Source organism: Emys orbicularis, chromosome 1 (assembly GCF_028017835.1).
Source record: "Emys orbicularis isolate rEmyOrb1 chromosome 1, rEmyOrb1.hap1, whole genome shotgun sequence".
NCBI lineage: Eukaryota > Metazoa > Chordata > Testudines > Emydidae > Emys > Emys orbicularis.
The window spans coordinates 157,769,123-157,793,690 of record NC_088683.1 but is presented as its reverse complement, the minus strand read 5'-3'; the positions used below and the strand labels follow the sequence as shown (position 1 = coordinate 157,793,690).

The 24,568-nt window shown below is 45.2% G+C and overlaps 1 protein-coding gene across 1 annotated transcript in view; it reads right to left on the bottom strand.

Moving 5' to 3' along the window:
- Window positions 1-3,921: 3,921 nt before the first annotated feature.
- The window catches only part of HGD (homogentisate 1,2-dioxygenase), a 37,230-nt gene continuing 16,583 nt past the window's right edge, over window positions 3,922-24,568 (bottom strand). The window contains exons 5-14 of the mRNA XM_065418205.1: window positions 23,066-23,125; window positions 22,103-22,194; window positions 20,321-20,355; window positions 18,335-18,414; window positions 17,763-17,862; window positions 15,427-15,551; window positions 14,574-14,678; window positions 8,109-8,235; window positions 4,768-4,949; window positions 3,922-4,053 (exon numbers count right to left, since the gene is read on the bottom strand). Coding sequence (XP_065274277.1) covers window positions 3,922-4,053; window positions 4,768-4,949; window positions 8,109-8,235; window positions 14,574-14,678; window positions 15,427-15,551; window positions 17,763-17,862; window positions 18,335-18,414; window positions 20,321-20,355; window positions 22,103-22,194; window positions 23,066-23,125 — 1,038 coding nt within the window. The remainder of the gene's footprint in view (window positions 4,054-4,767; window positions 4,950-8,108; window positions 8,236-14,573; window positions 14,679-15,426; window positions 15,552-17,762; window positions 17,863-18,334; window positions 18,415-20,320; window positions 20,356-22,102; window positions 22,195-23,065; window positions 23,126-24,568) is intronic.

The following is a 24,568-nucleotide window of genomic DNA, read 5'->3' as shown; positions in this document are numbered from 1 at the left end:
CTAAAGCATCAAGTAAGTCCAAGAAATTATCTGAGTGGCTGTCTTGTTGTGTTTTCAGAATTTGTCTTGGACTCAGTTGAGTTATGTAGCTGTATTCACTCTAATCGAATAATGGGCAACTTCTAATTTCATATTTTGAATAATTCATTAAATGGGCTGAGAAGGTTAGAAAGCTACCTGGCTTCTTTCTCTCAGAGCAGCCAGCCTCACATTAAACCAACTCAGATTAATTTTCCATTTTTTCCCAGTGAAACAGAAACCTGTACTCTGGTAAATTTCTCAATGATTTCATGGGATCTCTTCCAGCATCAGGATTGCTGGATCCAACTCAGTATGAGCTCAGAGCTTTCACATTTTGACCAATCACACTTTCTCATTCACAGGAACCCCTGAATTAGTGAGACAGGAAATAAGATGTGGGTTCTATTCCCATTTGCCATTGACTCACTGTATGATCTTGGGCAAGTCATTTCACCTCTGGTCATTTTTACAGAAGGTTAAAGAGGACACATCGTGAGGGATTTGCGAACAAATATGTGCGAAGTCTTTTTAAAATCTGTGGCTAAAGGTGCTGTTTCAAAAGCAAAGAGTTTAGTTACAGGGCATGCTGAGAAAAATAAGTGGGCTTTTGTGCCCTTTTGCTTCCCTACATTGTGGACATAAAAGGCCTGAAAATGGTGTGTTTTCTGCTTATTCTTTACATTAGAAATACAGGTCTAGTTGGCCCTGGATGACTTGAAAACTAATAGGACTATGAAATCACAAATACTGAGTGAGTGAAAATTGAGAGGAATTGACTTTTTATAACTTAGTTTTTTTGTTTGGCCTCTAGATGCTATCACCACAGTCTAAACAGCAGAAAACACCTATTTGATTTAAACACCTGAGAGAAGTCTCCCTTCATATAAAGGGTGAAAATTCTCCCAGTCCACTTGAGACCTCCAAGAGGCCCTACAGCGATGTTCTTGATATTACTAAGGTAAAACACAAGCAAGAACACACTTGTGCTGCTGCTTCCAGCAACATAAGGAAGAAAGAGAGCAAGTCCCTCGCAGTCTCCTTTGCCAGAAGTGGCTGAACATGCTGACTTCTCTCCCTTTCCTCCTCCTGTTACGTAGCATTCATGCCTCAAAATCCTGCTCTTCTGAGATTTGTATTATTTCCCATTTTGACATAGGTGAAATCTGTGCTCTTCCTCGCTAATTAGCAGGCACTGGAGCTGTTCAGCAGCTATGCAGAGCTGTAGCCTGTCTCTGATCTGCTCCTTAGTTTATTCTCTCTCACCCAGCTCCCTCCTATGTTCTCCAGGTAGGTTAAATCAAGCAAATGCAGATCATTCTCTTTCCAAAACTGTTTCTACAACAGATTCACCCTCTCAAATGACATCACAAAATACAACTGTGGGTCAGTGAAAGAAAAGGCATGAATGCATGAAGAAAGTGGTATTTAGGGAAAGAAGTAATTGCCCACAATGCTTGTTTGAGCATGCTAAATGAACCACCACCTGCTGCCACAAACTGATCTGATCTCTGAGGACCAGTTTCCTCAGCTAATGGGGCCTTGAGTTATCACACATGTAAATTCTCCCTTGCAGCTGTATTTGTTTGTTTTGTACAAATTGTTCAGTAGGGGTTGCAGAAGAATAGGGAGCATTTCCAATTGGTTTGCGAATACATATGCCTTAGCCTCTCTGCGTAGCTCAGAGGGAATGAGGTTACTCCCCATTAACGAGTTTGGTGCTTGGAGCTAGTCTGGCCTGTTTCTTCTTTCTCATTATTTTCAGAGTTCTCCAGGCTGCCTTTTCAGTTGCTTGTGAGGAGCACACTGTGCTGCCAGAGCTGAGGTGTTGCCTGGCTTTGGTTCAGGTGGAGATATTTCTTAGAAAAGATATTTCCAATCAGAAATTTGGGGAGGAGAGTGAGCAAGTGTAAAAACCCTTGTTGCATGCATAATTTGCACATAACTCCCAGTGTCAGCTATAGAGATGTGCCTAAAGCAGGAGAGTTTCAAGCAGGCAAATAGTCTATGGCTCTCATGCGTTATCCCCCCAATGAGAAAACAAACTTTCCCTTCAGTCCCTAGAGCATTTTGGTTTAGGGTGTATCTATGCTTGAAAGTTAATGTTGATTAAGGGAGGGTGTGAATTTAAAGTACAATAGCAATTCCTGAACAATGCCATGTGTGGACACTCATTTGAGAACAAGAGTGCCTTGTTCCTGGCTTAATTCACTTTCCAAATTAATTTGGAACAAATCCATCTGTAGACAAGCCCTTAGCTTCACCCTGGGCCGGTTCAGTGAATTGAATCCCTCTGGCAGATTGATTGTTGGTAAACGGCCTCTTCTGAGTTTTCTATTTTAGCACAAGTGCTGCATGGTGGATATTACATAATCATACTCTGCATGTACAAAACATATTCTAGCCAAACATCTTGTACAGGGTCAAGCCCATTGTTGGCAGTGACTAAACACAAAAAAACCTAGGTGTCCTGATGCCAAATCCTGTGCTCTATGCACTAAACCATTTACATTTCTCTTTCCCTCTTCTGGCAAATAAGTTGTGATATGCTTCTGCCCCTTTTCTCAAAGTAAGGCGTGTAAATTATTGCTGACAAGGGGACTTGTGCAACTGCTTCAATCCCAGATATGTGCCCTGGGCTCTCCTCTTGCTCTAGTGGACTCAACAAATAAGGCCTTGTCTACATAGGAAAATTGTACTGATTTAACTAAATTGGTTTAGAAACAGATTTAGTTAAATGGGTACAACCTCTTGTGGGGGCACTCGTTTGGTCTGAATGTGCTATAGTAATTGGTAAAGAATCAAGCTAAGCTGATACAAGGTCCTCCTCACAAAGCAATGGGGAGTCAAGGTTGTAACAACCATGTTAAAAACCTTATCCAATACAGGGGTGGGGCTTGAATCTGGGGTGTTCTATATTCCGGGTGAGTACCCTACCCACCAGGCTAAGGGAACTCTTCTTTTTCCCTCCCCCAACCACCTGTTTTGTGTGGAGTTAGACAGCCTCTGAGCATGCCTACCTGATCACACCCTGCATGCAATTTAGGTGGCCAAACACTTATCCCTCCTCCAATTCATGAATTGCTCTGAGGCTTGGGCAAGAGAGACACCTGGATGCCTAGAGAGAGGCAGCAGTGCATGGGCCCAGTGGCAGAAACTTATGTGCTTATGGAACTTTGCCTGCAAAAATTCAGGCACTGAGTGAGTTTGGCTGCTGCTGAACCCTGTAGATGCCTAAAGAGTTTTGTGCATCACAGTGGTGCCTAGAACTGAGATTTACGTGCCTAGGTTGCTTTGTGGATCCCATTCTTAGTGTTGACAAACCCAGACAGAAGTTGCAGGGAAATGATAATGTGTTAGTAGGTGCTGAAGATTGGGCTGTGTGTCATTGGAAGGGTAACCTTCCCTTGATTGGCAGTAGGTCTGCTGGATTTAAGACCGGACCTGGCTGGCTCCTCTAACTCCTATTTATTCTTACCCTCTCGCTGAAAGATCATTCCTGGAGTATTGTTTAATAAATCGTTGCTCCTGAGCATCCCCATGTGAAAGACGTGTCAGATTTTCATGAGTGTCCTGAGAGGAAGTCTACCACTATCTCACTTCAGTAGAAGGTACAGATTTCACACCACACCACCTGCTGGGGGAGCCCCATGGCATGGGCACTGCAGCTCTTACACTTTAATTGGATACTTGAAAGCTCAGAACTGTGGTGCGGTTCAAGGCTAGATACGCAGGTTTGCAAGAGTAATTCATTTAATCAGTCGCTGTTGAAATGGCTGCAGAGCAATGGCGCTCGCTGTACTGAGGGATGTTTGTTCCTTTACCAGCCCTTGCCCGTCGGTATCACTGATTGTTTCCCATCAGTGTGACTGGCCTGAGAGCGCACAAGCAGCTCACTTCTGTTTACTTGCAGCTGGGATTAAAATGGCTTTTCAGTGGTTCCCAGCACTTGTAGTAGGTCCTATCTAGACAGTTGGAGGTCTTGAGGCCCCACGTGGTAACAGCCATGCTGAAGGAGGACTCGAACATGAAGGCCTGTTGGGAACAACAGCAAGTACATTAGGGCAGGAAGGAGAGGAGGGAATACACGCATAGTGATCATGCTTTATTAGGTATATACAGAAAATACACCAAAGGTCCAGTGTTGGCCAGACTCTAGCTCCTAGCTTCTCAGTTTGGGGAGGTTCCCAGCTGAGGCCAGCCTAGCATAACTCCTACCTGCTCAGTCAAGGGGAGAAAGCTTCCAGCTAAGACCACTAAAACTGTCCATAATGCCCATTGAGATGTACCATTGCAATGCTGGTGTTTGGCAGGTCCCAAAAGGGATTTTGGAACCTGGGAACACCCTGGAAAATCCAGACTATCCAAGAAATCCTGGGACAGGGCCTGCTGGGGGACCATTTTCTAGAACCAGTCATTGGTTGGTCTGAGGAACTGGGGGTGGAAGGGAGTGTGCTTTTGTCCCCAGAAGATGAGGCGAGCTTTTTTGGAACTTCTGAGCTCCCCCTTTAAGTGGCCAGATTATCAAATGAGCTCAGCATGTTGTGTCACAATGGGGGAGCTGAGCACCTACAATCAAGCTCCAATTTTGGGTGTTCAGCACTTCAAATCTCTCCCTAGACACACTTCCAACCGGGAGAGCAAGGGTCTGAGCTGCATTTCTGAGACCCATGTTGGTAGCATGTGCTGCTGCTGCTAGAGCTTTTACCTGGCTAGGCAGACATTTTACTTGCTCTGTAGGCCTCTTACCATGGTCCCTTCTGCAACTCTCTCGGGCTCTAGCCTGGCTTTGCTTGCCTTCTCAAAACACTCAGCATCTGGCCCATGGGGTGTCATCATGCTGTGCAGGCTGCCCCCTCCTGGCTGGAACCCTTCTTCCTTCGCTTCATAGTGCCCTTTGATCAGCCCCATGAACTCGCTCATACAGTTCCCTATAGAAGTGGAGACACAATCGATGTTACAACTCAATACCATTTGCAGTCATCGCGGCGTGGCGGTCATCCCCTTGAAGATCACAAACTAAGTAGGGCTGGACCAGCTCAGTATTTGGATCAGTGACCTCCAAACAACTGCAGGGGTGATGCAAGATGTAGTGTTGGTGATCCAGTGTGTGGTGCTCTTAGGGCTGCTCTACATGCAGGTTTTGTACCACTACATTTATATGGATTCAGAAACCGATATAGTCAAAGCAGTACAACCTGCTCAGCTGGATGCAGGTATGCCAGTATGTAAGGAGTTCATACTGTATACCAAAATAAGCACCTTTAAACCAGTATTACTGTGTCCACACTAGGGGGTTGCACTGCTTTAATTATATTGGTACTAAAACTGTGTAGAGAAGCCTATAATACTACTTTGTGCTCATAGGCACTGTTTATAGGTCGTAAAGCACTTTATAAAGGAGGGTCAATATTAGTATCACACTTTTGGAGATGGGGAAACTGAGACAAAGAGATCGGAAGTAACTTGCCTGAGGCCACACAGTAGGCCAGTGACAGAGCCAGGAACAAAACACAGGCCTGCTGATGCCTACTCCAGTGCCTTATGCACTAGGGGATATTAATACACATTTTTGTAGAAGCTCTGAGCCACCTGTGTACTCTAACATCTTGTTTCATTCTTTTATACTCACTCTATCTTGGTCATAAAAGTCCAGTATCTAATGGTTATGGGCCAAATTTTGCCACCGGTACTCATGATGAGCACTAGTCCCACTAAAAGCAATGCAGTAAGCTCTTATGGAATAAGATCCCACTCGTGTAAAGGTTGCTGAATTTGGCTCTTGACTTCTCATTAAGGTATGTTCTTGTCTCTCTAAAGTATGTATTTTAGTCCCAGTTCTGCAAACTACCACCACTTGTAGTACCCACTTACCTCAGTAGATTTGACTCTAATAGGTCTACTCAGTGTAGTTAGTATTATACTTGGCTACACATTTTTGTAAGATCAAGCCATATGGTAGCTATGTTCTTTACATTTCCATTTGAATCAGCAGTGCACCCTTTCTTCAGTGCAATTCAGGGGATGAAGCATTTAACTACAAAACTACTTTAGCAAAAATATAGGTAGCCTATATCTGCAAGCAAATGTTCACTACTACTCATTCTTAATCTGCAGTATCGTGTGTATGAATGGTTTACTGAGAATTTTTCATATAAATGGCTCATGGACTGCATTTAGGAGGCACAGAAGTGTAAGATGTTACATAGGTGTAGCTAAGGCTGTAAAATATATCATAGGAAGGCTAGCCTAGCAGTTAGGACACTGGTTTGGAACTTGAAATGACCCAGGTTCAATTCTTGGCTCATCCACAGACTTCCTGTGTGACCATAGGCAAATCACTTACTCCACTCTGTGCCTCAGTTCCCTATCTGTAAAATGGGAAAAACAGCACTTCCCTCCCTGAGTAGGGTTCTGGGAAGACAAATACATTCATGATTCTCAGACAGTTGGATACTACAGGGATGAGGGTCATATAAATACCTTCAAAGACAGAGAAATAGCGTATGCCCATGTAATAAAAGCCTCTATATGCATTTATACATAGGGGAAAGTTAAGGTTGTGTGGGAAATCATAACTTTGCCACTTCATGATCTGAGTACCTAACTGTGCAGCCTTCATGTTCTCTGAATGCAGGTTTTTGACAGGACACAAGGACAACAATAGTTCTGCAGGTAAAAGGCTAGATCCCGTGTAAAATGTCTGAGAAAGAACGGCTTAAACCCATTATCCCTCCACAGTTGTGCTGAGCTCCACCGATTTCAATGGGATTTGAAGATATTCAGCATTTTGCAAGACTGGGTCCTTCCTAAGCCAATGTAATGTGTTCAGAGAGCCAGGTCAGACCCCATCGTTCCATAGGTGAAAAACAATCCTATAAATATGAATTTAGTGTTTCACAAACACACTCTCAGTGACCTGGTGTAATTGGTATCTAGCTGTTTTCCCTTTCTTTCATTATTTAAAACCAGAGCAGGAGAATAAGCCAAGGACTTGCCTCTGGGATTTATTCAGATGGACGCACAACTGCCCCTTGTGCTGTCAGGGGGCTGGGTTTTTATCAGAAAAAATCCCCCGGGTGTCCTTCAGAACTAAGTCCAAGTAATGGCAGGAGTGGGAGGGTGGAGAAATTATTATTACACAAATGTTTTAAGCGCCCCAGATATTGCTGGGGTAACAACAGCACCACTTTCCAACTAGATACACATGAAGTGGTGAAGAAGGATGGCCTTGTGGTTATGGCACTGGAGAGGAACTCAGAAGATCTAGGGTCCAGTGCCAGTTCTGACACAGACTTCCGGTGTGATCTTGAGCAAGTCACTTAACCACTCAGTGCCTCAATTCCCCATCTATAAAATGGGGATAATACTTGCTTTCTCCCACCCTTTGTGTCTCTTCTCCGGTGTGATGGTAAGCATTGGCGGGCAGGGACTATTTATAGGGTACGTCTACACTGCAAATTAACATGCAATTATAGCTTGGGTAGGTACACCCATGCTTGCTTTAATTTAGGTAGCGTAGCTAAAAATAGCTGGGAAGATATGGAGGCACAGATTCCGGTGTAGGCCGGCAACCTGAATACATATCCATGGTCCCCCGTGGGGCTGTACTAAGGCAGCTAGCTTGCACTGAAGCTCGAGCCACCGTGTCTTCACTACTAACTACTACTGTTACCTGCTCTACCTAGATTAAAGCTGGTGTGGGTCTTCCTTCCCATGCTACACTCACACCTTCGCTTGCAATGCAGACATACCATTACTAGGCGTTTGCACAGTGCCAGTACAATGGGGACCCAACTTTGGTGGGGCCACTACGTGCTTCTCTAATACAAATAAATGTACATGTGTAACCACAAGCCACGTCACCTCCTGTACAGTTGTTCTCGGCTGCTGTAAATGGGGACAGCTTTCCATTGGTTCCTGCCCCAAGAAAGACTGGCTGGCTGCAAGTGGCCCCCGTTAGCTGAGTAAGAGGATGCAGGCAAAGCCATCTTTCTCCTTGTGGCTCCTATGGAGAACAGGAAGCGTGGCTTGTTTGACCCCCTCCCCCGACCTGCTTCTCAAGTGTAACTGAGTAAAGGCAGACATACTGTGGTAATAAGGTGGCCGGAAGGTGTTGTTTGCCACCCCCCATCGGGGGGGGAAGATGACAAAGTCAGCAAGTGCCACTCCAGGTCGGGTTGACTTGGCTGTCAAGACAGTGAAAATAGACGGGTCCTACAGAAAAAAAACAAACAGGATGGCCAATCAGAAAACATGGCTAAGTTCAGACCTGTCAGTTCAGCTGCATCCTGTGAGCCACACCTGCCAATTCAGCCTCTCACCCTCTGAAACACTTTCATCACCTGCATTTTAGAAGTGGTTTGGAGGGCGAGTGGGATTTCTTGGCTGGCGTGAGGCCACCCATGCTCCGGATCCCATTCTGGGCATAGGAGGAAGGAGACGGGTAGGCTGCTTCCTTATTTGGCTGGCCTAGAAGAGCTCCAATTCTTGTCTCTCCGCTGACAAGCACTCTGCCATCCCTGACCTTCCACCATCTTGTCTGGGTCCTACTGAGTCCCTCACATGGCTACAGCACTGACTGCAGAGAGGAAGAGGGGCTGTCCTGAGCCCAGAATGCTGCAGCACTTCCTCATCCCACAGGGGATGCTGGCTTCAGGGGAGACCATACAGCTCTGCTCCTCTCCTTTCCCCCGAGTGACCCTAATATGGCAAAACACAACATTTCCAATAAGTTCCCAGAATGTATTGGGGACAACTTTTTGTTTCAGAAGGTGGAGGAAGTAACCAGGGGAACAGCCATTTTAGACTTGATTCTGACCAACTGGGAGACATTGGTTGTGAATCTGAAGGTGGAAGGCAATTTGGGTGAAAGTGTTCATGAAATGATAGATTAGAAATGATAAGGAAAGGAAGGAGTGATCGCAGCAGAATAAGGATAATGGCCTTTAAAAAACCAGACTTTAACAGACTCAGAGAACTGGCAAGTAAGGTCCCATGGGAAGAAAATCTCAGGGAAAGAGGAATTAGTAAGTTTCTCAATGAGACAATATTAAAGACAACTGCAAACTATCCTGATGTGAAGAAAAGATAGGAAGAATAATAAAGAGGCCAATATGGCTCCATCAGGAACTCTTTAATGATCTGAAAATCAGAAAGAAATCCTACAAAAAGTGGGAACATGGATGCATTGCTAAGGATGAAAACAAAAGAATAGCACAAACATGTTAGGGACAACATCAGAAAGGCTAAGGGCCAAAATGGGTTACATTTAGCAGGGGACATAAAAGGCAATAAGAAGAGGTTCTTTGAGTACATTAGGAGCAAGAGAAAGATGAAAGAAAGTGTAGGTACTCTACTTAGAGGGAAAGAGAGCTAATAACTGATGACATCAAGAAGCTTGAAGAGTTTAATGCCTGTTTTGCTTCAGTCTTCACTAAAAAGGTTAATAGTGATCAGATACTCAATACAATAATAACAACCAGAAGGAAGAAATGTACGCCAAAACAGGGAAAGGACAAGTTAAAAAATATTTAGATACATTAGATGTATTCAAGTTGGCAAGATCTGATTAAATTCATCCGAGGGTTACTTAATGAATTGGCTGAAGCAATCCTGGCACCGTTAGCGATTATCTTTGAGAATTCCTTGAGGATGGCTGAGGTCCCAGAGGACTGGAGAAGGACAAACATAGTAACTATCTTTAAAAAGGGGAACAAAGATGACCTGGGAAATTATAGACTAGTCAGCTTAATTTCAATGCCTGGAAAGATACCTGAACAAATTATTAAACAATCAATTTGTAAGCACTTATAGGATAATAGAGTTTAAGGAATAGGCACCATGGATTTTTCAAGAACAAATCATGCCAAACCATCCTAATTTCCTTCTTTGTCAGGGTTAATGGCCTAGTGGATAGGGGAAGCTGTAGATGTGATATATCTTGATTTTAGTAAGGCTTTTGATACAGTGTCTCATGACATTCTCATTAGCAAACTAATGATGTGGTCTAGATGAAATTACTATAAATTGAATGTGACACTGGCAGGCCAGGTGCCAGCTCATGACAAGGTCCCCATGTCCCAATTGAACATTGACCAATACATAGCTGGAATCAGTTTGGCTCACCTGTGTGTTAGTATTGTTAAAATAGGTATTGGAACTATAAGAATGTGTTTAGTGTTTATACTTTATTGAATGCTTGTGAGTTGCCATATGTATTGACCTCACTTACAACATCTGTATTCCATATTGTAAGGTAGTATTTGAACAACTGTATTGTGAGTCTCTGTGCCTGTCTAAATCACCAGATAGGAGAGAGACATTAACTAGGATTAAGAGTTGATCTTCAACAGAAGGTGTTATGGCCTTCCCAACAGGAAAGGTCCATTGATACCAGATGGACTATTGTGCAGTGTTGCAAATGGAATTTCCCTATATACTGTCAACAAAAGACTTGTTGTTCTGCCCTCCTGCCCATGCAGATGAATCATGCAAGTGGATTCCTCCCATCTGCTGAGTTGGTAGCTCACAGCACATTACAGGAGAGGGATAAAACCTCTAACAAGAAGGAACTGATTATGCTGATTGGACTCTGGGGGGCAAGGTTTCTAGGCATAAGCATGAGATCCCCCGCTGCTTAGCCTGGGTTAGCCCTAAAGGACATACAGAGTTTGCCGAATACAGAAGCTTCTATCATCTTTTAATACTTAAGATTGGAACTCATTTGGGTATCTATGTTTACTTGCTTTAACCTTGTAAATAACTCTCTGGTTTTCTTTTCCTAGTTCATAAATGTTTAAATAGTTTATTATAGGATTGGCTATAAGTGTTGTCACTGGTGTGAGATCTATGGGGCAATTAATCTAGAGTAAGTGACTGGTCCTTGGGGACTGGGAGTAACCTAAATATTGCTGAGATTCTTTGTGTAAGGGACCATCTATCTGAGTGGTAAGATAGATTGGAGTAGCCCAGGGGACAGTCTGTGACTCCGTGTTAAGGCTGTTATAGTGACTGAGCAGTTTACACTTGATAACTAGTTTGGAAATCTAAGTATAGAACTCACAACCAATTTGAGGTTTGTGCCTAGTTCCTAACTGTCTGCTCTGACGTTGATACTCATGCTTTTGAGTCACTGCAGGCAGCGTTACAGTGGTTGCACAGCTGGTTGGAAGACTACATTCAGAGTAGTTATCAACGGTTCGCTATCAAATTGGAAGGGCATATCTAGTGGGCCCCTGCAGACGTCAGTTCTGGGTCCTGTACTATTCAATATTTTCATTAACAATTTGGATAATAGAAAGGAAAGTATGCTTATAAAATTTGCAGATAACACCAAGTTGAGGGGAAGGAACTTGTTAGCACTTTGGAGGACAGGATTGGAATTCAAAACGATCCTGACAAATTAAGAGAATTGGTCTGAAATCAACAAGATGAAAATGAAGAAAGACAAGTGCAAAGTACTGCACTCTAGGAAGGAAAAATAAAATGCACAACTACAAAATGGGGAAAAGCTGGAAAGGTGGTCGTACTGCTGAAAAGGATCTGGGGTTTATAGTGGAGCACAAATTGAATATGAACCAACAACGTAATGCAGTTGCAAAAAAAGGCTAATATTCTGGGGTGTATTACCCATAGTGTTGTATGTAAGACACGGAAGGTAACTGTCCTCTCTACTAAACACTGGTGAGGCCTCAACTGAAGTACTGTGTCCAATTCTGGGCGCTGCACTTTAGGAAAGAGGTGCACAAATTGGAGAGAGGCCAGAGAACAATAAAAATGATCAAAAGTTTAGAAAACCTGACCTGTGAGGAAAGGTTAAAAAAACTGGGCATGTTTAGTCTTGAGAGAAGAAGACTGAGAGAGACCCAATAACAGTCTTCAAATATGTTCAAGGCTGTTATAAACAGGATGGTGATCAGTTGTTCTCCATGTCTTAATGGACTTAATGTCTCCATGGGCTTAATCTGCAGCAAGGCAGATTTAGGTTAGATATTAGGAAAACCTTCTAACTGTAAGGATAGTCAAGCTCTGGAACAGGCTTCCAAGGGAGGCTGTGGAATCCCTGTCATTGGAGGTTTTTAAGAACAGGTTGGACAAACATGTCAGGGATGGTCTAGGTTTAATTAGTCCCACCTCAATGAAAGGGGCTGGACTTAATGACTTCTCAAGGTCCCTTCCAGCCCTCCATTTCTATGATTCCCCTCACTACAGAGACCAGCTGGAAGAAAAAAAAAAAAAAAAAAAAAGAGTGAAACTGAGTGAGGAGGAAGCAGAAATGGAGAGAACACACCAACCCCAGCTCTGATAGAATTATACACAGTGCCCAGCGTGGCATTTGCCAGGAATGTGTGTGCAGGGAAGATCTATGGGCTGACGAGAGCTGAGTTGGGACATCAATCTAGAGACTTGTGAGTGTGGCCTGCAGGTGAGCATGGCCGCTGGTTAGGGGGGCTGGATGAAGATTGTGCTGAAAGGGCGAGAGCGGGGCGGGGAAGGGGCTCAGTATATTGAGAAGTATACTTGTCTGTGGTAATAAAACAGCACTTTGTCCTTACCTAGTTTTAGTCTGAAGAACATTTTACAGACACAAATCAATAAAATCCTGGTGGGTCAGCACTATCATCCCCCTTAACAGATGGGGAAGAGGAGTGATTTGTTCAAGAGTGCACAGTAAGGCAATGACAGAGCCCAGAAGTCTTGACTCCAAAACTCCTCCTCAACCCTTTCTGTGAAGTTTACCAAAGACAAGAACATCCAATGGACTAGGAACTTAGCCTCCCAGCCCCTCATGAGGTGGGAAATGATTACGTTCCTCCTTTTTACAAGTGAGGCAATCGAGGCACAGAGAGATTGTGACTTGCCTCAGGCCACATAGTGGTTTGGTAACCTAGCTGGGACTGGACTCCAGTCAGAGTCCCTGGGCTTTCATCACAAGATCATCCTTTCCCCTGGCATGTTTAACTAGAGTCTGAGCAATGCTTTCTGTTGGCTGCCTAACTAGAAATTCTCCATTCTCACGTGCAGAAGCAATGCCAAGAGATAGCCTAATGAAAACAAATATTTCACTGGGCTGGTTCTTTATAAGAGAAACCGCTTGCATTGATTTTGGCTTTTGTTACTTTTCATAAGCATTATAAACTATTACAATGAAAGCTGCCAATTCTTCAAATACAGTTACAGCCCTGGGCTCAGGGGACCCAAAGGAAACACTCTGCAGAGTCATTTTCTAACTGAGAGGTGAATCAGAATGAGAATTTGAGGCAGAATTCTCTTCTCTGACTTGCACAATGGACATCAACTCCAATTGTCAGCTCTCCTTGTAGGCGCAGAGTTTCCCCCATTGGGCCATGGTGTAAAGCAATGTTTTGCAAACTGGGCCACATTCAGCAATGTGTAAGCATGTGCAGCACTTGTGCCCCTTTACACCAGAGCTGAATTGGGCCCAGTGTAAAAAGCAGTAGTGATTTCCCCACCCTCACCTGCTTGTTTGTCTCATCCACCTGTTATGTCTTGTCTCTTAGAGCGCAAGCTCTTTGGCACTGGGACTGGCATTTTTTATATGTTCATAGAGGGCCTAGCACAATGGAGTTCAACCTGGTTGTGGACTCCAAGTGCTCCCACAACAAAAATGTTAAATAATAATAGTAATTAATAAGAACTATATAATATTACTGAAAGACAGCTGTGGTCCAAATGCAGCAGGGACACACAGTGCTGTCAGCAACATGCCTGGTGTAAGTCAGTCAAAAATCAGGAGTAAGTGATAAACTAGACTAAGTCCGATCAATTTAGCAGGTGTGCAAAAGGACTGTACCTTATATTCCCCCCTCTACCTATTCAAGGTATAACAGGAAAAGCAACAGTCAGGAGGGTGTAAGATTCCCTGATGTAAGGCCTGAGTTCCCTCCCTGTTACACCAGTTTCACCCAACGTAAAACAACTTGTTTCAACATAGAACAAGTGTAATGGACTGGAGAATTGGGCCCACTCTGTGAGGGAACTGTCTTGCCTTGCACAGCCCTGTTGAGCGCTTTCCCAGCTGTTCTCAAGGAGACTGAAAGTCACAGGTGCTTGAGATGTCAACGTGGTGCAAGCTACACAGACTTGCCACTGACATCCATTTTCTAATTCACCAGTTACCTGCTGTGCAACTTACACTGCCATTTACACCACTGCAGGATTAGGTCCCAACTCCAAGGACTTACAGACATTTGTTTCAGGCTGAATTAGACTTTGGCCTTGTGGTGTGGCAAGCAGAAGGCTGAGATGAAGAGGTGGGGTAGTGTGTTGCAGGAGACTGGGCAACAGGACTGTCCCAGGTTCTATTTCCATCTCTGCCACTGACACATTGTGTGGCACTGGAGAAGCTAGGTCAACATTTTCAAACTTAGGTACCCCAGTTATGCTCCTAAATCTATATTTAGGCTCCTAATAAGAGACCTCGTTTTTCCGTGGTGTTGAGCACCCACAGCTCCCAATGGCTTTAGATTTCATAGGTGCCAATTTCATTGCTCCACCTCATACATGCCTATATTGACAGCCTTAGAACTTACCGCATGGTCAAAAGCAACAGAATTGATGACCATAAAGTTATCCAGATTGTATTTGTACGGTGTGTAGTTCCCATGCCAGGCCACCACATTGAATGGGGAGAAATCCTATCAAATCAAGAAGAACAAAGGCAGCAGAGGATTATCCCCAGTGCTCTCCAAACATTCTGCTAACATACAGGGCCCTGCTCTGTAATTCAAAACGCATTCAGTGTTAGTAACCAGTGCCCGATTGACAGCCTGGAGACCGAAGCCCCCTGTGTATCCATAGAACAGGTATCGCCTGGGCAGTGGCAGGGCACATTCCACCTCGCCATACCCTGCCAATGGGCCTCAGTACTGCACCATCTCTAGTGATGAGAGGGGAGTTCGGTGTCCAAGGCCCATTTACTCCTTGGCTTCATTGCTGACACCACCCATAAGGAAATAGTTGTAATGGCAATTTTTTGTGACGGGAACACCTGCCCACTAGAAATTAGACCAATGGCCTCCCACAAAAACACACTCCTGTCTTTTCACATAGGCCATTGAATAGCATTTGGAAGCAGTGAGGTAAAAATCACCTCCTAGAGGCAAAGAATCACTAACTTCAGAGTCAAACACTTCTTTAAGAAACATTTACTATGGACGGAGAGCATTTTAGTTGGAGGGAGAAATGTGCCAACAAAACAGCGGGCTCACTCCTGCTTTCATTTAACTCAATGGGAGTTTGGCCGCTGACTTCAGTGGGAGAAGGATTGGTCCCCAAAGTTATTTGCCATGTTGGTAAATAGTACATCCTACAATGCGCACTTATTATAACTAATAGAGCTTCAGTGTGATCCAGTCTTTGTGAAAAGGACTCTGATTTCCTTACCTGTTGGGCTGAAAACAACTTGCCCTGGTACTTGCTGATCACTGTGTAGTCACCTGCTACTTGGCGATCTTCATACCAGGCAACTGGCACTAAGAAATCTCGTGGGTTAGCCAGACCATTGGCCCCTCGGGTAGAAAAAAAAAAAGAAAGTAGCAAGATTATAGGTGATGTCTTTACAAAGTGGGGACTGTTGTCCTTCCCTGGTTATACCGGTGTATTTTTGGAGTTTGAATGACTTTAGAGGCACTTCACTGTACTCCATAAAGAGGCTTATTGTTCCCAACAAAACTATTTACCTGTAATCCTTACTCTCAGACAGGGGTCACTGTTACACGCCCTGGCATTTAAGTCCATGTTCCCATCATGGGAGTCAGACAACTCTCACAGCTCTGATTACTACACTGTTACACACCCTCAATAGTCGGGGAGTGTTACCTTGGGGTGGCAGAAGACGATTAGACATCAGGGACTTTCTATTCCTGGCTCTGTCACTGACTGGTTGTATAACCTTGGGGAAAGATCTCTAGAAAGTCATCAGGTACTAGCACATTTCTGGATGTGTGGAAAATAATAAAATGAGGCTAATGATACTTATTTAGTTTTAGGTGTATTGTAAGAGTTAGTTAATGTCTGTAGAGCATTTTCAAGTGTAAAGCACCATTTGAGTGCTAAGCATTCTTCTTCTCATTATTATTGTTATTAATACAAAGAACTTTGACTTCCTTGGATAAAAGTGCCAGGCATTACTACCTGCTGCTGAGGTTTAACAGTCAGTACTTTCCTCCAGCTGTCAGTTTTCAAGTGAAAAGTGAAGTTAAACAAGAATAAAATATATAAAGCATCATGATCTCTGGGGGGAAGCTGGGTGGCTGGTATGGAGAGGATCTCTTATAATTACTACCTCCTGAAAAGAAGAATTGCAGGCAAGTACGGTAATTTTATTTTCTCCAAAAATAAAATGTTAGAATAGATTTCTCCCCTCTCGGAGACTCAAAAATTCCAAAGATGTCTCTGAAAAAAGCTAACTAATGAAAAAGCTTGTTATAAATACATAGGCAAAATAGTATAAATAATCATATGAAACAGGCACTGACTGCAACGACAACATGAAATCACCGTATCCTGGCTGGACTGCTACAGCTAAGGGTGCCGAAGAATCACTCTTATAATCTCATTCCACAGGACTCTAGTGCATTCAGTGAACAAGGCAAAGGATCTGTAGAGCACACATCACACAGGAGGGGGCATTTTTGTGGTTTCTGGCCAAACAGTTGCCTGTTACATAGTTCTCCAACTGAACAGAGAAGACTGCATTTGAGACCTGGCTCCTATCCTTCCCACTTTAATGATCTCCAGTTCCCACAGCAATTTCCTCTTTGGAAGAATCCTTTCTGGGTTCTTGTCCCATGCATCGGAGATGGGGGAAGAAAATCTGAGACTCCTCCTCTTCGTCCTCCATCCTCTGAGAACACAATGCAAAGCCGATGACCTTCTGTAGTTAAAAGGGTATGTAGACTTTTGGCCTTGTGTACTTGCACTAACGAGCACTTACACACACTAATCAGATACAGTAACGGAGCACAAATGGCTGGTTACCCAAATTGCAGGTGCAAATGCTGGTCTGGGCAGGCAGATGCCGGACGCTGGCTGTGCAGCAGGTATGCATATCTTTAATGCAGCTTCCCTACTGCATGAAACTTCAGAAATTTAGCCCTACATTTCTAACTATAGTCACAGAGCTAAATTCTTCTCTCAGTTACACTAGTGTAAATCCAAAATACCTCCACGGACTCACTGGAGTGACTGATGTATACCGGTGCGGTTGAGAGCAGAATTTAGCCCAATGTCCGTAAAAGGAGTTTCAAAAAAAAAAACAAGTACATCTATAGAGATCTAAAAGGCCAAGAGCATGTTTGGAATGAGCCAGCTGGGGGACAAGACTGGGGTGGGAGGAATTTCTCTACTCTGGGGGGGGGGGGGGGGGGAAATCAGGGAATTAATGGCCTTCCAAGTTTTTTGTTGGGAATGGGGGCTACTCTGTGAAATGATAGTGTCCATTTGTCAGGGAGCAACTGAAGAGCATCTCCGGGCCTCCTATTGAGCATCTCATACTGAGGCTTCGAATTCATTCTTAGCAGAGAGGTCTCTGAAATTTTAAGCCTTCCTATGTCGTAAAAGGGAGTTTGCTACAAGAAGAGGATGGACCTGGCCTTCTGTATCCCATATGAATGGAAAGCCTGGGGAGGAAGGAGGAATGGATTTTGGCTCGCCGTCCCTTGCTCTTGTAGCACTCTGGCCCCACGGAATCCATTGTAAACTTGATGGTGAATCTTTACCGATGGGTCCCAGGTCAGGTAGCTCGAAATGCGCGCCAAACACCTCCAGGATGTAGCCCCTGGTTTCTCCAAACACCTCCACACTGAAACGCATCCCTTGCTAGGAGGGAAAAAATAAAAGTAGATATCAAGAGCAGCTCAAGATGGTTGTTACAGCCAACAAGAGGTTCATGTAGAAGTGCCAATGTGCAGCTTGTGGGCCAAATGCAGACAACTGACTTCTACAGGTGCCCCCCAAGGTTGCCCTCAAGTTTCACATGGTGGCATGGCTTGCTGAGCCTACATATCCCAGCATGCAATGCTAAAACTGGATTCAAGCAACTCATGCCACACTGTATGCTTCTCTATTAAAGATTAGGGTGGCTGTGACTGGTGCACTGTACACAAATTAGGTCAGCCCAGGGGTTCGTGGCAAGTTCCTAATGCAGCCTCTGCTGAGCAAAGTTTAAGGTCTCCTGAGTTAGTCCAGCTCTCTGGGGTTCGACTGAGGTCAAGCAAAACTCACTGTTTCAGCTTTGGAGGTTCCCTCCAAAAACAAGCCAGCAGGAGGTGGAATTCTGCCTAGTCCTCACCTGAATGACACAGATCTCATTGGGCTCCACCAGCAATTTGCCAAACTCGGTGGTGATGAGCAGCTTCCCTTGCTGTAGCACTGTGGGAAGGGAACATAAGCAGAGGACACTGAGGAACTGGAGGGTTTTCCTGTCACCAAAAGTCACAGTTTAGAAGCTTCAATCTGCACATTCATTCTTCTCCCCGTACGCTACCAGCCTCCTAGGGAGGCTCCTGATTCTCTTAGCTGCAGATGCACTCTGTTCTTCCTGACCCCACCATCAACCTCACACTCTGGCCTAGGGAGAAATGTTGTCTGTAAGCAGCAAACAGAAGCAGACTAATGTTGCAGGCAAACAAATCGCTCAGACAGGAAAAAAAAGTACAGAAACACGATCTTTGTTGTTCAAAGAAGCAACTCCTGATGAATGATGCCAGACTGACTGCTCTGTATCCACAGAGCAGGCTGCAGTCGTGCAACTGTGCTTCTCACTGCTCTCCAGCCAGCGGGATCACCTTGAGGGGTAAGACGCAAATTCAGCCTTCTTGAGCCATTCAGTACTTGGTCTCAGGTTAAACTGACAACAAGAAGTCCAGTTAATGACAGCTGTGATTGGTTTATATATCCACTAAGAACTGGCCTGAGTTCCTCAGATTCATTTCACCTAAGGGCCAGTGAAGAGCCATTAGATGGGAGCAGTGCTCAGTCACCTGGGCCCAGCTCCTCAAAAATATTCAGGTGCCTAACTCCCATTGAAACTAAAGGAAACAAGGTGCCTAAACACCTTTGAGGATCTGGGCCTAGCAGCCGAGGATGGATTTAAACTAGAGACCTAGATGCAAAAGGCTCCATATGCCAATCCCCAGAGCCAGCCAGTCAGTTCCTCTTCCCTTGTGCCTACTCCACTAGGAGAATAAATTAATTTTTGAGTGGCAGTGAGTCCAAACTTCTGAACTCAGAGAATACAAAAAAAGGGGGACAGAGGTTACTATTGCACTATATCTCAAGGCAGTGGTTCGGGGGATTACTCAACACATTCTCTCACATGAGGAGCCTCTCCCCTTCACCAAAGATGCAAACTGCGTCTCCAAGAGCTACAGGATCCTGCTTTCCATGTGGTTGCCCCTTCACTTCTTTGATACACAGCAGAGGCCCAGTATGGTTAACTCTCCACTCTACTAGAGCGGGGGCTAATGGTCTTTAGTTAACCTTTGCATTCGTTCTCTTGAATGTACTGGCCCAGGAGGGCCCACACTGTAACTGGAAGGCCTGTAAAGTCTTGCAATGTGCCCTTTCCCTTTCACCTCATGGTGGGGAGAGAGCTGAGGAACTGCAGTTTGGTATTTTTGGGTTTTTGCAGATGAATGAGCTCATCACCAAGTCATTTCTATTAATCAATCAAAAAATATATAAACAAATATCAGGGTCACATGCATTTATTTTTGGTGAAATAAAGTATTTAAATATGCATGCATTTCAAGTGCCAATGCAACACTTATTGTTGCAAGTTTGGACGCCCTAGTCTGGTGGAACTCAGGAGCACAGATCCGCTGTCAAAGACTCACTAGTCTTGGACTGAAGCAAAGCTGTGAGCTGTCTATCAATCCCAGGGTTTATAGTTTCCAGAAAACCTCAAGGGCTTTTATGATATGCCTAATAGGATTCCCACAATAGCATACAGATGCAGAGCACTAGGAAACAGACACTGACTAGCTAGCCAAGGAATCTGGGCCCTGTTAAAAAAAAAAAAAAAAAAAAAAAAAAGACTTACAATCCTGGGCTGAGAGAGAGAAGCTGAATGTGGTAGACAACTCAACCATTACCAAACCACCTAATTTTGGATGGTCCAGGAGTGATGTTAATCACTGACCATCAGTCCAAACCTTCCCAGAAGGAAGAACGAACCAGGTGTTGGGAGAAACAGAGAGGAGGGCTGATGGCAACAGAGATTAGCAATGATGGGGGGGGGGGGGGGGGGGAAATAGAAGTCACATCAGTAACTCACCAATTAGGAAGTCTCCATCTGAATTGTAAAAGCACCTAAAGAAAAAGGAGCACAGGCACACACATACTACAGGCTGTAACATGAGGGTCTCTTGAGCAGGTTGAGTGTCAGTGATGCCAATGGAGGCAACCTTGGGAGCCCCACTCACAGGGCTGGAGGAGACTCAGCACATAGAGGCACGCAGGAGGCAGGATGATCTAATGCACAAAGCACAGGACTAGGAACTCCCAAGGACTAGTCTTGCCTCTGCTAACGTCCTTCCTCTGTGACCTTGGGCAAATCACTTCCCCACTCTGAGCCTCCATTTCCCCATCTGTAAAATGGAGATTATGATGCTGACCCACCTGACAGAATTGTTGTGAGGAACTGTTAATGTCTGTCAGGTGTGATATTAAGTATTATTGACCTCCAAGGGTGAGCTTGGTCTGTGGGATAAGGATCTATGAACCCTGCAGAAAAGCACCTCTTATCTCTGCAGCCCCAACCCTTCACCATTCCCACCTCCCTGCTGATTAATGTGCACCCCCACTCTTTGCATGATGTTTACCCAAGGGAGCGCAATCTGCTAGGGCTTTCTATACCACTCCTCACCATAGTATCTAAGTACTTTTGTTGTGTTCACATGAATTTAGGAGATATCTAGGCATTGTTATTTGCAAAATAGTTGCTATGTGGTCTGTGCTCTCAGCGAGCATTTGCAATGAATTACAGATGGTACCAGGATGGTTGTAAACTAACACTAAGGCTATGTCTACACTACGACCCTTACAGCGGCACAGCTGAGCTGTACCACTACAGCTGTGCTGTTGTAAGGTCTCACGTGTAGTCGCTCTTTGCTGGTGGGAGAGAGCTCTTCCGTCGGCATAGTTAAACCACCTCCAATGAGCAGCGGTAGCTATGTCAGCAGGAGAATGTCTCCCGCCAACATTACGCTGTCCACACCAGCACTTTTGTCGGTCAGAGATGTGTTTTTTCACACTGTAGAGGAGCGGACTCACCCCTGCGGTGCCTCCTGCTGGTGACTTCTTGGAATTAGCTCTTCCAGCATCCTGGAGCACCCTCTGCAGGCCAGTGGTCTGCCTGTCCTCTGGCCCCTGTGTCCCTCCCAGACCCTGGTGCCCTTTTATCTGGGGTGCTGCCCCCTGGCAGTACACCCCACAGTACTAGTGTCTCCCCTCCCCAGGGAACCCCCACCCACTATCCCTACCTCACCTCAGAATAAGGCCACTGCCAGTCACCAACTAACCCCCGCTCCCTGGGGCAGACTGCAGTATAGGCCACTCATCACAGGTAAGGTTGGGTTTGGACCTACTGCCTTGGCCTACCCATGGGCTGCCCTCTGCAACCCCCAGTACCCCTTGGCCTCCTACTAGGCCACAGCCTGGGGCTATCCAGGCTGGAGCTCCCCAGCCTGTCCCCAGCCCTGCACCACTCAGGTACTCTGTCTTAGCTCCCTGCAGCCAGGCCCTTCTCTCTCTGAAGGCAGAGAGAGACTGCTAAGTACCTGGCTCCCAGCCTCTTTATACAGACCAGCTGAGGCCTGATTGGGGCGTGGCCCAGCTGCAGCCACTTCCCCCAATCAGCCAGGGTTTTACCTTGTCCAGCCCCAGCCCTCTGCAGGGCTTTTCCAACCCCTCCAGGGCCGGAGCGGGTGTTCACCCCGCTACACACACCTTTGAACAACAAAAGTTTTGCTGACAGAAGTGCTAGTGTAGACAAAGCCTAACACTTGCAAACTAACAGCCCTGGAAAACCTTGACCTCAAATCTAATAGTCACTGACCTATTAATCATGGAGGTGTTACAGGTGAAGATGTGGATGGCAATCCCATTGCGTGACTTGGGCTCCCCAGCTCCACACAATGTGTGCAAACCCTAGGAGACAAACACACTGAGTTAGAAAGAGCAGCAGGTAGCTGGATGGAGACAAGATCCCTCCATCCTCTTTGATGGGGGTCCCCACTGGCTGGACTCCCTCCTTCCTCGCAGATCCCACCTCTGCTGGCTGGGGTCCCTGTCTCCGCGTGACTGTTGTTTGCTGTTGTTTAAAATGACCCTGATCTTTGGAGATCACTCAAAGCTGAATATGCGGCAGAGCAGCAGGGCACTGGCTCACAGCGCATGAAGCTTCTTTAAAGCCCAGTAAAGTGTGTGTGGGGGGGGGCTTTGAAAACTGTGGCAGAAGACACAGACCCAGCCCAGTAGTCACTGGCAGGGAGCAGGGAACACCCTCTCCCGGAGGAGATGAGCTACCCCGGGTGTCTGTCTTCCTCACAGCATTTGCCAGGGAGCTCGTAAGAGGAATGGGGCTGGGCTCAGCTGGAGTCTATCTATCCTCTGTCTATCCCCAGGGAGCAGCGAATCTCTCACTCTGTAGTTCCGGAGTCAGACCCAGCTTGGGAGGGTAGGGAATTCTGGCTTTGAGTGGTCTGGTTGATTTCAGTTAGGGATCTATGGCTGCAAAAAGCCCTTCCGACTTTTCGGTACCAGAACGCTATACGCGAGGCGTGGCTGCTCTTTACCCAGACTCTGTTTATTGCCAGCATACAATCTAGTAGTAGGAGCAGGACTCCTGGGTTCTATTCCTAGCTCTGCCATTGACTCACTCACTGTGTGATCTTAGACAAGTCAGTGGGCAATCTGTGCCTCAGTTTCCCCCTCTGTAAACTGCACAGTATTGCTATCTGCTCTACTAAACTCTGCAAAGAAGGGAAACGCCCTGGGAGGCTCCAGCTGCTTGACTTACGCTCACAAAGTCCAGTTTTTTTTCAGAGGCTCTTGGGATCCCAAAAGGCTTCCATCTCAGCTAGAATCAAGCAAACACAAAGTAAGGAAGGAAATGCCAGCCATTACAATATGAACAATGCCAGCTAAAAAGAACAGAGAGCCCTCCATGCTGTCACCCTGCCCTCTGCTGGGTATTTTGGGGGTTTTCTTCTTCGCAGGGGATTTTAAAAATATTATTTTGGAAACCCGTTTTCTGACTTGGGAGCTGCCAAGCTTGAAATTCCTATTTAAAAACTGTCCTTCCCTGTGTTACTAACACCACCTGACATGCAAAGAATTTCAGATTAACTGACTCGTCACCACTGATGCTGTTTGTTTCATTTTGTGCTCTGCTCAGCATGTGACCATTCACTTGTTGCATGACCCTGGGCTACTCACATCTATGCTCCATGCCTCAGTTTCCCCACCTGTCAGACAGGAGGGCTGCGGGCTCAGATAACTGCTGTTGGTAAAGCACTTGGAGTTGCTCACATAAAAGGTGCTCGAGAAGTATATATTACTTGGAATGGCACTATGGCAGTCAGTTTCGCTCTCTGGTTCTCAGGCTCCTAACACTGTGGAGATAGGTTTCAATTAAATAAAACTCCTACAACACCCAAAAAGCTTTGGGCCCCACTTATGATCTCAGGGACACTGAAGGTATGTCTACACGTGAGGTGAGCAGTGTGATTCCCACCTGCATAGATGTACCTGAGCTAACTCTGCTCGAGCTATCACAGTAAAAATAGCGGTGTCGTTGGGGTATCACAGGTGGTGGCTCGGGGTAGCCATCCCACTACATGCCTGCTGAGACCCCTGGACATGTACTCCAAGTTTACTCCAGTGTAAGTGTCTGGGTTTTAATGGAGTTATTCCTGATTAACACTGGTGGATCCGAGGGCAGACTCAGGCTCTCTGATGACAGTTCTTTTTAAATCATGTAACATTTTGTAACATTTAAAAAAACCAAAATCTAAATTTTGAGCCTAAATGACTTGTCAGAGTCTCCTTGAAGATTAATCTTAGGAGGAAAAGGAAGTGGTGGTGTGCTGGGCCACACCACATGCACCTCTGAGTGAAACAGTGCAGGAGTTCATCACTTATTAATCAGCTGCACACCAGGCTTGGCACTGCTGGTGGCAGATAATTGCTCTGTTCTCTGAAGCCATCTGCTTACAAAAGAAGTCCTGCGGTTCAAGCCCTGTCATGGGCAGCCGGGTCAGGGCAGCCAAGCAGCTCTTGCTCCTGGCAGAGTCTCTTACTGAACACAGGGAAGTAAGCGTTGTATGTCTTTGTGCTACAGGATATTAATTATTTTTAAAAGGTAATAACATGGATCAAGAAAGTATAAATGAAAAAGACTTGAGTGAAATAATTATGAATTGCCTTTCACTTGTACTAAATAAGTCTGATACTTTTTTAAGTGGCAGGGGCAGTTTAAAGAAAGTGTGGATGGACTGAAAGCTAGGGGAGAAAGGATGGT